The sequence below is a fragment of the Castanea sativa genome, chromosome 1 (genome assembly GCF_040712315.1).
Source record: "Castanea sativa cultivar Marrone di Chiusa Pesio chromosome 1, ASM4071231v1".
NCBI lineage: Eukaryota > Viridiplantae > Streptophyta > Magnoliopsida > Fagales > Fagaceae > Castanea > Castanea sativa.
Window position 1 is genome coordinate 32,448,676 of NC_134013.1, and position 14,501 is coordinate 32,463,176.

Sequence of the window (14,501 nt, forward strand, 5' to 3'; positions counted from 1 at the left end):
CAAACTCTAAACCTCTATGATCAGTTGTCGGCCTCTACAACTCCATTAAGATTTGATGCCACGACCACTACAACTCCAGCATAAAGCTCGTCATGATCGTAACAATCGCATTCTTTTTTCTTGAACAGATTCGATTTAGGGTTGGATCCACCATGATACATGAAGCGATTTCAAAATAGGATTTCACGGTATGATCCCATTTGTGACAACAATTTGTATGCATACCTTGCATGGAGCCTTACGTGGCTTGGAGAGAAATGTTAAACAAAGTCTTTTTGAACGGCTCCCCTTGGAGATTTAAGTGGATGTGGCCTGTGGGTATAGGTGGTGTTGAGTATGGGTACAAATGACGATGGTGTAGAGGTTTATGGCATGGTGTGGTGGTCGATGGCACTGAGAGGTGGCTAACAGTGGACTGATTTGTGACTAGATGCCGTTGGTGATGGAGGGGTGGAGGTTTGGGGCTATTTGGCTTCGAAGAGGTGGTCCTATTTGCTTGGGCAAGACCTATCTGGTTATACGAAAGAAATTCCCCCTCTGTGACTATTAAATTATTAAAAAAAAATTTTAAAAAGATTACTTTTTTTTTTTGGGTTGAGAAAAAGATATTTGCATTAAAATAAAACAAACTAGCTAAAATTGGCTAAGAGAATAGAGTTGATGTGTGGAGGAACATTTTTCTCTACACAAAAAAACTATTAACATGTTTAGGAAGGTTATGAGCAACACAATTACCTTATTTATGAATATGAGAAAAGCAACAAAAATTAAAGGAACCTACAAACTTTAGTCTCGATAATAAGGCGACCATAAAAAGAGGACTCATCTTCACTACAAAGAGCTTTGCTACAAAGAGCTTTGATGACCACCTCGGAATCACCTTTAAAAAAGAAAAAAAAGAAAAAAGATTACTGATTTGTTAACGATAAATAAATTTTAATTATGTCTTCTATTATTGGTCCAGCACGTGATATGCTCCCGAAATTACCCAATTCTATTTGGTAAATTTGAAAAAGCTTGTGATATATTTTGGGTATTTTATCCTTTGATATGCGGAACCTGATGGCGGGCCCAAGGCCATTGGGACATGTATCTTGCTTCTCTTAAAGCAAACTCCATCTAACATGACAGAAAATTTTAATTTAGAAACAGCTCACTAGTGAAGCCTCTAACGTTTGCATTTTAGGATTTCAGCAAAATAGCCAGGAAAAAGTCCGGTGCTTCATTTTTAGACCAAGACGACATACCTGCAAATTTCTACACAGCCCTAAACAATTAAACATTTCTGGTTATTGTGGTTTACTATATATTCACCAATGAACACCATCACAACATCATGTCAATGAAATTAAGTAAAGCACAATACAGTCGCGCTTTTATCAGACACACTTCACAGACCTCAAATGAAAGAACCACAATAATCACTTGAAAAAAAAAAGACAACCTTTTGCTACAATGTACACGTGAGGTCGCAACAAGTTCCACTCGACACATAAAAACTGGTGTAAGCAAGCTACCCTGTCAAATAGAACCCAATCATGATGCAGCAACTTTACAGTGCAAGCTTTGAGGTAAAAATGATCTCAGGAATGTTGGTGCAACTCCCACTGGTGAGCTCTTGGCAGCACCTATCCAGCTTAAAATACAAATGCTAAAATTTAACTCAGCATTCTGGAAGAGATTGGGCAGAAGCAAATGGAGAAAAACTTGCAGCTGACTCGCTGCAATGCAGAGGGTGCTGCTGACAACCAGATGAACTGACAAGGCTCGGTGATGCACTGCTTGGGCTTGGAATATGTGGAGACATGAATCGTGAGTTATATGGTGAATAGGATGGGTAACCCAATGAGTGGGGTGAAATGAAATGGGGAGCTTGAGATCTTTGGGATGATGCATTCCTGAGATCTACTGAGCTTCGGCTTACATGCATGGGAGGGGATTGGCGGTAGGACCTGAGAGAGTTCTGAATGTAAGGAGTGCTAGCAACAGAGTGTATGCGAGAAACTGAAGGGGATTGTGATGATGCTGGTGCTATTTGTATCGCTGATGATGATGCAAATGATGACCTCATAGACGATAACACAGAAGAAGCCACAGAGGCTGGGCTGGATGAAAGCAACGGTGTTGATTCAGAAGCTGGTGGATCACCTGTGTTAGTTCTAGCATCACGCTTGCAAACTGGACAGAAGGTTCTCCAGGTTGTAAGCCATGAATCCACACAGAGAGCATGAAATTCTGTCAAATTCCCAAAAACCTTATAACTATATGTACAAGATAAATAATGTACGAGAATGAAATGAAAGAAGATTAAATAAGTTGCTGCACAAGATCAATCATTCAACATACGAGAAATGGCGGAAGATAAAATAAGTCACTGCACAAGAAGAATTATTCAAAATATTACGCCATTCACAAAACAAAACAAAAAATAGCCTTGAGTTACAAATGCTCTGCAGCATGAAATAAGATATTGTTCCATGTGCGTATAAAAACTCCCATATAGTCATTTCAACAAAAGAACCTTGTTCATACAATTATAATTATTATTGTTTTAAATACAATCGAATTTCAATCCATGACATCTACTCCATAATGATTGCTCTTTATCATCAGGTCAAGACACTAATTGATTTTTGATTTGGGTAGTATTCGAATCCAAAATCTCTTATTTAACAATAAGAGACTTTACCAGTTCAGCTAATTAGAATCCAACTTGTTTATACACAAGTACTCCCACATATATTCATTTCAACAAGAGAACCTTTGTGCTCGTTTAGTAATGCATTATCAAACTGCATTTTCTCAAAGTACAACATTTTTAAACTTGACGTTTTTTCTATGTACAGTTTTTTCAAACCCCATGTTTTCAAAAGTTGAAAAATAAGTTGTACCAAACAGGCACAAATCCAATACATAATCATTGGCAGTGTATGAGATCTCATACTAATAAAACACAACAAATACTTTCATAAACAAAATTACTTGCTAAACAAAAGAAGCCATGCTTATTTGGCAAAAATCATAGTTTATCCTGCCACGAGATGAGAAATAACTTGGGTTGGATGAGCTTTTCATTGGTTTATTTTAGCTTATTTGTTTAAAGTGAGAGAGAAATAAGTTTGGCGTCAAATAAGCTGGATAGAAATAAGCTTATTTAAAAATAGCTCCGTTAACAAGTGGCAAAACAACCGCGTGAAGATCATTGCCAAGACCAAGGCAACTGGGCAATTTCATCCTACATTGCCTTCACCAACAACGAGTGACTAATTGGCGATGCCTTTCATTGACAACCACATGGAGATCATCTCTTTCTCCTATCCTCACTACAACAAAACCCTAAACTTTTCCACCACATTCAACCTGACCTGAACCTCCTCTCAGCCCAATCATTCTCTCTCTCACTCTTGAATGGCGGTGGATTAGGTTTTCTTGGTTGGTGATTTGGGGATTTTGGTCATTGTTGTAGCCATTGCAAAAGGCAGTCATTTCTCTATGGGTACAATCCCACTTTTATTGGCTTACTCTTGTTGGACTTTGTGGAACCTTGTTGTGTTTAATCTGAATTATAACCCGACCCGAAATAATATTGCTATCTCCTTGGGGGTCTGGGGGCAATGGCCTCTGGAAAATTTTTTGGCTCATTTTGTAGCCCATTGTGAATCCTGTGCACAAGATAGAAAAAATGTTGTTTTGGATATTAGGGTTTTGTTTTATTTTTTAAAGAGAGAAAACTGCACTGCCGCATCTTGTATCTTTTCCTGTAAACAGTAAAATTCCTGCAACTCCGTGAACGTAGGCAAATTGGCAAACCACGTAAATACTCTCTTGTATGATTGTTTTTTTTTTTTTTGGCGCATATTTTTTTGTTTCTAATTTTGCTTCTCACAAATCTGGGAATTTCGTGTGTATTCCCTTCAACTCTCACCATTACATAACAGTGAGAATAAGGTAGGCTTTTCTCCTTCACTTGGGCTCCCAAATGGTTAGCTTAACTCCATGTCATTTGAAACAAAATATGCTACACAATAAACAGAAATAAATAGATGCTAAATTATTATTTTCCTTCATGAAGTGACTAAGATGAACACACCCTATGCTTAGCTTTTAGGGGCACACCCAATAAGTATTCAAATGGGGGATATTTTAAATCAGATAAGTCAAGGAGCATGTGACTTGCACAAAAACATGAGACAAAATGTTTAACATTGTAGAACAAAACAATTAGTTCATAAAATTTTATGATATCATCCATTTCCAAGAGACAGATTATACATTCCTCTGCCCTATTTTTGTTTCACTAACTATAATCACTTTGATATGGACAATTTGTACAGTTTAACTGATAAATAGATATCAAAGATACAACTCCCTGTTCTCGACTGTTTAACCTTGATTTCTGGGAGTAAGGGAAAAAATGAAGGGAAAAAAAGAGTTTTGAAATACATTCTCTCCATCTTTGGAACCTAGTTAACAGCAATTTCCAACAGCAGGCGATTATTTGTTATTGTGCTTAAAGCTAGGGATTGATTGCTCAATTTTAAATTCAGAGGAAAAATGCTACTCACCTCGTACTTTGGGATGGGAAAGTACAATTTACCCAAATTCTGTATCTTATTTGGAGTACAGTAAACTTTGGTAAATAACTTTAGGATCAAATCAATTTAGATACATCACAAGCAATATGATTATTGCAATTAACTAGCCTCATATAGGATGATGTGCGGAAGAAAGAATAGAAATAAGATCACATTATTGCACACCAAATCTAGGGCTTGTATTGCTAAAGACATTTCAAAGCTAGAAACTACGGTTAATAATGGGGTAAAAAATGAACACTCGATAGGACAATGTGGCAGCGTAAACTAAAAGGGAAACCCTAACACTCTATCGTATAGAAACAAGGTCCCTTTTCATTATTGTCATCTTCCATTCTCACTTTTCTGTTCAGTAGAAAAATCCTAGTTTTAGAGGGAGAAGCAATGTTTATCTCCGTAAAGAGTTTCTTATATATAGACAGTGTGTAAAAGGACATAGTCAAAAACCCTAAAACATGAATTATAAAGCAATACAATAAATACACAGTGACCTTAAAACCCAGAAATAGAAGGCTGCCAACAGGACCACATAGACCATGTAAAATTCAGTTGTGCAATACAGTATGCAATTCATGGTAGGTCATATACTAAGAGTTTACAACTACATAGGTCTCCAGATCATGCTAATTAGAAAATCATCACCATTATCAGAAGTTAAAATCTCAAATCACTCCATCACAATGCATATTCATTGGTAAAGTCCATGTAAAATGACAACCACCCAACACAAAACATCACTAGAGTTGTTCCTACTATTGAAAAACTTAAAATGCTAACCCCAAGAAAGCAATGCTACCAATTAAAAGAAATGCAATTAATGACATAAAATTGTAAGCAATATAATTTTTGCTATGGTAAGAAATACTTACTGTGACGACATGGTAAAATCCTAAGCTTCTCTCCAACAGTATAATCTTCAAGGCATATAGCGCATGTTATTGAAGTACAATTATCCTCTAAAACAGAAGTAAATATTAAACTTGGCATTGCTTTCACTAATCGACTGCTCATTCCATGGAATTCCCGCACACGAGAAGCTCGAGGCCGTTCACGTCTTATACGATGCCTGCGAACGAAGAAACAAGTAGCAAGCACTGCAGACATGGCAAGTAGGGAAATAAAAGAGATTGCCATGATTGACCATGCTGAGTTTTCGAAACTTGCAATAATCCAAACCTCCATGTCAGTTAAGCCAGTGTATTTTGCTAGTATTTCACCTGAAGCTTTAGTAACAAATACAGCATTTATTTTTACACCGGCTGAATTTCCTGCCACTGCATTATCCACATGATTGAATTAGGGATTACCACAATAACAAAATATCTAGTTACCAATTAAAAGAAGTCAACATAAGAAGAAAGTCACAGAATTCTTCCCCTATAGGAACATGGAAAATAGACTATGCAAACAAAACAAATCAGAATTCCAAATAGTAATTGGAACATTGCATTTTAAAACAAAAATGGTAGTGCTCACAATACCTAAAATCTTTTTAGTGGAAATTTCCACTTTGCCCTCCAGTGGAAAGGCCCATTTCCATTTTGCCACCTTGTGACTTGGTAAGTATCTCTTTACCACCCTTGAGAGATCTGTTCCAAATTTCCAATTACATCTTGTTGTGAAGCATGTGCTTCAACTCAATATTCAGTCTATATTAAGCAGCAAAATGCAATATAATGAACCTTAGGAGGACAAAGTGACAGATTCTGGAACAGGTGGCAAAGTGGAAACAGACCACTCAGGATTAGTATAATTCCCCCTTTTCAATCAGCTGTGGAAGGATTTTGTCACTAATTGTAAATGTTTGCACACACACGAAGAGATATGTATGTATGCAGTGAACATATTAAATATTATTCACTGCAACAAAAAACACCCGTCACATATTATCCCACCACAATCAGTATTGAAGTAATATGGCTGTTATTCTGGCATCATATTATGCGCCAATGAACTGATCAGGTATGTTTTAGACAACCATTTCACCCCTGAAGACACATATTACCACAATATCATTATGAAAGTATCATATCATTTGTCAGGGATTTAACTCAAGCAAGCAATAAAATCTCATTTACTACCCCAGTAGAAAGCATGTGATGATTTATATATTTTCATATCTTCTTCAGTTGGGACAGCCTCTTCAAGAACCTTATTTAACCCTGGAGTTCGAGAATCCAAAAAAGACAGTTTTTCAAATAATAAGAGAAAGATTTCTTTAATTGACCAATAACTATGGGTATGAATGTCTTTGGAAAGATAAAAATGATTATATTTATTGCAGCTAAAGGTCATTACTTGCAACCAAGACACCACTATCTTCATTGTCGTAGACAATTGCAGCTTTGAAGCCAGCTTTCTGTGCTCTTCTAACTTTATCCTCAAAGCTACATCCTCCTCTAACAATCAGAACAAATGGGGAACTGCAATTGGAAGCTTTTTCAACTTTATTAGTCAATGTTGAGCATGCATCGAGAGGCTCTGCCATGTATAATACTCCACATTCCCCAGAACCTTTAACCGGTGGAGCTGGAAAAAACAACATAACACAAATCAAGGGAAGTATTAACATCACATATCATCACAAAACAACAGAGAACACATCTGGTTGTGCAGACCATCACGGACACATGCAAACAACCAAAACCTTCCAGAATCTCAACTTAAAATTTTCCACCTCTTCTTAGAAAGTGGTAAATATTCAAACAGAAATCTAAAATATATTAATTCAAATATTATGTAAACACACACACACACACACACACACACACACACACAAGAATGCATAGAAAGACTTCTTCTTCTTTTTTTTTGATTTAATAGTACAACATAAATAGGCGATGTCTTTGAAAGTTATTATTATTATTTTTTGTTGGAAGAGTTTGTCAGCAAGGCATAGCAATGGATCAATAACCTAATGAAATTTGTTATTATGATTGTCTAATCTTTCCCAAATATTGTTTCAACTAATGATGTTACTATTGACCTGCCAAAAATAGAAACTACTCAACTCAACAAAGTCAAACAAATGAATTAGCTAACCTGAGTGAAAATTTCAACACACCCATGTCCCCAAAAATCAAAATTCAAATACCCTTTTAACCAGAAACAATATCTGAACATCCAAAATACCAAATTTCCATTTTCTCAGCAACCAAACAAAACATAAAGATAAAAATTGAAGCTAGAAAACTAACCGAAATTAGCTTCAACATCTTGGAAAGAGAAAGTGGCGTTGTGCACAATGAGCACAACATTCGCTGTCGCCATAAAACACCCAGCAAATAGAAAGAGCAACGATAAAAGCACTGCAGAATTCATAGCTTTTTTGTTTTCCTCAGATTTCTCAAACCCTAATTCCTCAGAAGAAGAAGAAAAACGAAAACTTTAAAGAGAAATTTTTAGGGTTTTGCAGAAATTGATAGATACATCCGCTTCCATTTGAGAAGAAGATGAAGAATAAATCTGAATCTTCTTCTTAATTCTTTGATGCTTTTCAATTTGTGGGATTTTTTTTTTGGTGGTGTAATGGATTTGTATGGAGAAAATTAAAAAGTAATGGGGATGTTTGTAAATTCTATTAATATATAAAATGGGTTTTCTAGATAATGATGGTTAATTTGTTTGTTAGAGCATCCACAGCAGTGGAGCTAAAAATTTAGCTTTTTAGCTCCACCAAAAGTTACTTTATCTATTTTACCTATTCACTTTACAAAACATGCTGCAGCAGTGCCAGATGGATATTTTACTTTTAACACAATAAAATAATATAAACATCGCGATAAAATAATATATCCACTACAATAAAATAATATATTCATTACAATAAACAACCATCACACTACGCAACGTGCCATGATCTTCCCGCGCCGCCGCAATCGCTACCGCCACCGCTACCACTGCCGCCACCGCCGCCGCTGCCGCCACCGCCGCCGCCACCGCCACCGCCACCGCAATCGCTACCGCCACCGCTACCACCTCGCCACGCCGCCTTCCGCCCGCCCCTTCGCCGCCGCCGCCGCGCCACCGCCGCCACCGCCGCCACGCGCGGCCTACCGCCGCCGATTCTTCCACCACCGCAACTGCCACCGCCACCGCAGTCGCTACCGCCGCAGCCACCGCTACCACTACCACCAACACCGATTCTTCCACCACCGCGGCACTATTTCTTTTTTGGACAAAGTAAGAGTCATGAGCTTCTACCTTAGATTGAATACGGAGAAAAAGAGAACGCTTCATCCGAAATCTCCTACGAAATAAAGCGGGTGGATATACTGGCGTGGGAGCAAAGTAATCAAGAAAAAGCCTCTCATGACCTGCCAAATGATTACGTCGAATAGAGCGACGACGTTTAGGTTGTGATGTTTCCATAACATGTTCTTCGATTATCTCATCCTCATCTGAGTCATCAAGAAGCAACTTGTACAACAAAGAGCGATTCATGGATGCAACCTTCAAGACAATTGAAAAACAATTATTACTATAGATGCATGATTAAAAAGTCAAGTGACATTGAATATAACAAATTTACGCATAAGCCACAACAAATTGAATATAACCAAAATACTACAAAATACTTTAAATTTTACTTGCTCTATCAAAGCATCAGCAGCAACAACAACAACTCAGCAAAACAACAACAACTTGCTCTCATTTCTATCAAAGCAAAACAAGATAAACAATAAATTTAAAGGTTTACTACCAAAATACTATAAATTTTAAGGCACTACAAAATACTACCAAAATACCATAAATTTAAAAGTTTACTACCAAAATACTTAAAGGCCTACAACCAAAATACTTAAAGGCTTACATAAGCCACTACAAAATACATAAAGGCCTAAGCTACATCCAAAATACAATCAAACCCATTAATTACGTGAACTTCGTTTTGCCATGATTTCCTCTTGGAGTTGTTCATAAAAAGCTTTTTGTGCTCCGGTCAAGCCACTTGTATCTTTTATCATGATTCTCTCCTCCTCTAACATATATTGCATCTCAAATTTTTTCTTCTCAATCATGACTTTTTCCTTCTCAATCTTAAGTTTTTCTTCACTTCTTTCCTTCTCAATTGTAAGTTTTTCCCTCTCAATAAGCATTTTTTCCTCTTCCAATCGAGTTGCATCCTCAATAAATTTCATTTTCTTAATCAAATATTCACTTGTATCTTTTCCGGTGGCTTTGTTCCTTCGGTTGGCTTTTTCGGCCTTCTTACCAATTGGCTTCTCAAGATTGCAACCGTCACCAAGTCCGGACCCACAATCCCCTTCGCCCCCTTCGCCAATAGATGTTGACTCTGGAGTTTGAGGCACGGATGCTCTTGATCTTCCATTAAGATTGGCAAACTTTGGTTGGTCCTTTAACATGAGCCAACAATGCTCAAGAAGAAAGGGTTTTTGGTGTATCTCCAAAAACAAAGCCTTCGCATTGATAATCTTTAAAAAAAAAATATAACATGATTAGAATCTTCAAACTATTGATAAATGTGTATATTAACACTAATGCAATATAATTTATACCTGATCTTGTTCGGTTATACCACGTTTATGAAGTGCGTTAACTTTAGCCATGCACCCTGCAAACTTATTTGTCCTTTCACTGATCAATCCCCAACGACTTAACAAGGAGGTAATAGTACGTGTGTTACCATATTTATTGTACTGCGTGAAGTATTCCCAAACTTTTTGACGAAATGTAGCTTGTGTTTGTTCATTACTGCTTACGGGATCAACACTAGTATTAAGCCATGCTGACACTAAGAGTTGATCTTCCTCTACACTAAAGTTAGCGCCCCGTTTTCCTTTTGTAGATGAGGCATTCTCAACTTCAGGTGGAGAATCAGAAACTGACACAGGAGTATTTTGAGATGTTCCTAAAATTTCTATATCCCCATTCATGATATCCGTGTAATATGGTAGGTCCCTACATGACTCCATGTCTCTACGTGACTACATAAAATTAGACAAAAAAAAAATTGTAAACAAACTCTAAACATTATAATAAATAAAAGATAATAACAACAATAGCAAATACCAAATTCTAATGTTAATAAAACAATACCCGTAGTAAATAAACTAAATTACTAATTGCTATTATTTCTCACATCACTTAGTTGTTTGCTCCTATTATTTCTCATCATCAAACTTCTTCTAGTGTTACCATTATGGACACCAACTATAAAAACACACATCTACTTCATAAAAAAAACCACTCTTACAATTAGTTCAATGGACCAATAATTCCAAATACATGTACGTATCATAACATTATTAATTATCCTTCCCTTTGGTCAAACAAAAAACAAAAAGGGTTTTCCATTGGTGAACTCTCTTGTTTTGGGTCGTCAGTACATACCTAAAGTTTGAACAAATAGGAAAGTATTAAAATTAAGAGATTAAATTCAATAAGAAGACTTATGTATTCACCATGCAATAATACTGTCTATGCCACGTTAGATTTTTACTAATAATTGCACATAACAGTCAAATATATATATATATATATATATATATATATATATATATATATATATAATATGCAATTTTATTACCCTGCATATACACAGAAAATATTGTTTTTCTTCTTCTTCGGTGAGTACAAATTTTGTTTTTATTTTCGGAGTACTCTTTCTTCCAGATAATATAGTTATGAAATAAAAAAATAAAAGGCTCATTGAATTTAATGCGACCATGGCTTTGATGTTATAGATGCCTAGAAATTATGAAGGGGTTGATTTTTATGGTACATTTATGGAGTCTCAGTCACCTCAAATTTGGATGGGATTTGGAACATTTGTGCCGTTTTGTGCTCGGAAAATGCTTGCACAACTTTTTTTTTTTTTTTAAAATCTGTGGCACGAAAATTTTCAGCCATTTTACACATTCCTATGTTTTTGTAGGCTCGATGAAGTTCCATCTCAAAATCAAAAAGGAGATGTGCAAATGAAATCAATGTAAAATTTGTGTACTTCAACAAAAATGTTTATACCTAAACAAAGAAAATTCCATATACACAGAAAATTACCCTGCACACAGAAAATTCCCAATACATTTCATCACAAATACATTCAGTCCAACACATTCTGTACACACAGAAAATTCCATACACAGAAAATTACCACACACACGAGAAAATTCCCAATTCATTCTGTCCAATACAAATACGTTCTGTCAATTCACAAATGTTCAACTGACCTGAAGTGAAACAGAGGGCTGATCGGCGGTGAGTTGAGAGAGCTGATCGGCGGTGAGTTGAGAGAGCTGATCGGCGGTGAGCTGAGAGGGCTGATCGGCGGTAAGCTTGAGTGCTTGGACGGCGTGGGTCTGAGGCCGAGAGGGTTGATCGGCGTGGGTCTCCTTTGATCGGTGGGTCTTACCAGGTGGAACGGTGACGTTGAAGACGGCAAGGGCCGGCGGCGGCGAGCTTGAGAGAGTTGAGAGCTTGGACGGCGTGGGCTGAGGTTGATCGGCGGTGAGCTTGAGAGAGTTGAGACGGCGTCGGCGTGGGGCTCAGAGAGGGAAGAGAGAAGACGGCGTCGGCGGGGGAGTGACTACAGCGAGAAGACGGCGTCGGCGGCGGAGTGAGCGGGCGAGAAGACGGCGTCGGTGGCTTTGTTCCTTCGGCGGCGGTGGCGGTGAGCTCGAGAGGACCGTGAAGAGAAGGCGAAGGAGAGAGTTCCGGAGGAGAGTATGAAGAAAAAAGAGTTCAGCGTGTGAAATGAAAAAGGCAAAGGAGTGAGGAATTGTTTTTTAATCAAAAGCAGAATAAAATAGTATTTTTTTTTATAACTTTCAGCTACAGTGCTCATGTAGTGATACATGAGCACTGTAGCGCAAAGCTAAAAAAATTTAGCTTTGCCTCCACTGCTGTGTATGGCTTTTAGTGGTTTGAGTGGAGCTAAATAAATAAGCCAATTGTTTCTATAAAAAAAAAAGCCAATTAACCATTGCCAAAAAAAAAAAAAAACTATTTTAGATATTATCTTCATTCCTCACGGCCAAAAGAGTTAGATTACTTCAAATAATTTAAAAATAAAACATTGGCTACAAATTTGGTTATAGCTTAAAGTTATAATTTTACTAAGTATGTGTTTGGCAAAAATTAAAAAACTTACTTATTTTACTATTTAACTTATTTTTACTACTATTCATGCGTCCCACTGTACTTTTTGTACTAATTCATGAGTCCTATTGTACTATTTCAACTAACTTTTACTTTTATCTACAATACTTTCAACAAAAAGTTTTCAATTTCAGCAAAATAAGTGGATCCAAAACAGACCATAAATATCTTTATATTATATGTAAATTTTGAAAAATTTATCTTTAGATTACATTATCTTCTTAGTTATATCATTAATTAATTGTTTAAATTGAAATTTTTTGTAGTTTAAAATTTTATATAAAAAAATATGTTTACGGATTAAATAGTAAACAATATTCGATCAACACAAAATTTGATATGTGTATTAAAAATGTAAAAAATATGCAATCCAACAGTTAAATTTTCAAAGTATATAATGATGTTAATTTTTTTTTTAAATATAACGTAGCATTAATATATAATTAAGTTTGTAGCCAACTTTTACTTTAAAAAAAAAAGTTATATTACTCCATTATGTGTACATAGTTTGATAAGAATGATTACTTTTTGTAACTGAATTGACACATTTTTATACACAAAATGCTTGGAGGATTGGAAAAAAGAGTTCAAGCTATGGGTTAACATCTCATTGTAATTATTTCTAAAAAAAGTTTGATAATGATAACCCACGAGGACATATAAAACACTACTAGTTTGTGTTATCAAATGTGAGAGAGTATATATTTGAAAAAAAAGAAATATCAAACTATAGGAAAATGTTCATTTCTGTTCATTTAAAACTTTTAATAAGTTGGGTCTTGGTCCATCTTAAGCCATTCTTTCTTTCTTTTTCTTCTTCTTTACTCTGTTTTTTGTTTGTAATTAAGTCTAGTTGCAATGTACTCATTCTCCCGTGCAAATGGACACTAGGGGTCTGTTTAGATAGAATTTATTGCTGAAAACTGAAAACGTTGTAGCAAAATAATTTTTAAATGTGTAAATAGTACTGTGGGACCCATTTTTAATAAAAAAAATGCTGAAAAGTGAAGTTTGTGGGTCCCGTGAACAGTGCACGGGACCCACTTATACACAGAAAAGAGCTAAAAAGTCTACTTTTGCAGCTACTGTTAATGCACAGTACATGAACAGTAACCTTTGTCCCTTAAAAGCTGCGCAGAAAAAAAAAAAAAAAAAACGTGAACGTAGACACAAACGCCGGATCCAAACCCACTCTAGATTCAATGTAAGTCCAATGAAATATTACTATTTGAAATGTTTTAATCACCCTATGAATAAATGAGTTCCACTTAACTCAAGTCATATCTCTTGTTATTAAATAAAGAATATAAGTTCCAATATTGTCAAGATAAAAAATCAATTGATATTTTGATTTTTGATGATAAAAATTAATTATTATAAAGGACATTATAGGTTTGTAATTTTTTTATTTTTTATAATTTGTTATTTTTTATTTTTTACCGTGTTAAAAACAATAAAAAAAAAATCAATTGAAATACAAGCCTATTAAAGCACTTGCATTAGTCCATGCAAAATTTCAGCCAATCGACCTTAAAATTTACCTAGATAAGTCCGTGTATAGTTATGCATCTATGGTCTAAGTTCTATTTTAGCTACAGTAATTTACATGACTACTATAGTTGTGTATATTCATTTTTTATTCATTTTTTGTGTTTTTCAAGAATAAAAAAAGAAAGTAAATAGTAGTTGTGATGTGTGAAGAGAGAAAAGCAATTAAAAAATTATGAAAATTTGATATTTTAATAAAATAAATAATCTAATGTGAAAATTTTTGAAAAATTGTCA

The 14,501-nt window shown here is 35.6% G+C and overlaps 2 protein-coding genes across 3 annotated transcripts; both read right to left on the reverse strand.

Moving 5' to 3' along the window:
* Positions 1–1,268: 1,268 nt before the first annotated feature.
* On the reverse strand, positions 1,269–12,545 carry LOC142610980 (receptor homology region, transmembrane domain- and RING domain-containing protein 2-like). 2 transcript variants are annotated; one of them, XM_075782975.1, is made up of 6 exons: positions 12,493–12,545; positions 7,793–8,245; positions 6,894–7,124; positions 6,077–6,184; positions 5,465–5,869; positions 1,269–2,235 (listed from the first exon to the last, which is right to left on the reverse strand). In XM_075782975.1, the coding sequence occupies exons 2-6, from the start codon at positions 7,914–7,916 to the stop codon at positions 1,664–1,666; spliced, it is 1,440 nt and encodes a 479-aa protein (XP_075639090.1). In that variant the 5' UTR covers positions 7,917–8,245; positions 12,493–12,545; the 3' UTR covers positions 1,269–1,663. The 2 variants fall into 2 exon arrangements, with proteins under 2 accessions (XP_075639090.1, XP_075639095.1); XM_075782980.1 differs by lacking the exon at positions 6,077–6,184.
* LOC142623064 (glutathione S-transferase T2-like) lies at positions 9,131–10,695 on the reverse strand. Its single transcript, XM_075796528.1, has 2 exons — positions 10,115–10,695; positions 9,131–10,030 (listed from the first exon to the last, which is right to left on the reverse strand). The coding sequence occupies exons 1-2, from the start codon at positions 10,529–10,531 to the stop codon at positions 9,467–9,469; spliced, it is 981 nt and encodes a 326-aa protein (XP_075652643.1). The 5' UTR covers positions 10,532–10,695; the 3' UTR covers positions 9,131–9,466.
* Positions 12,546–14,501: the final 1,956 nt, after the last annotated feature.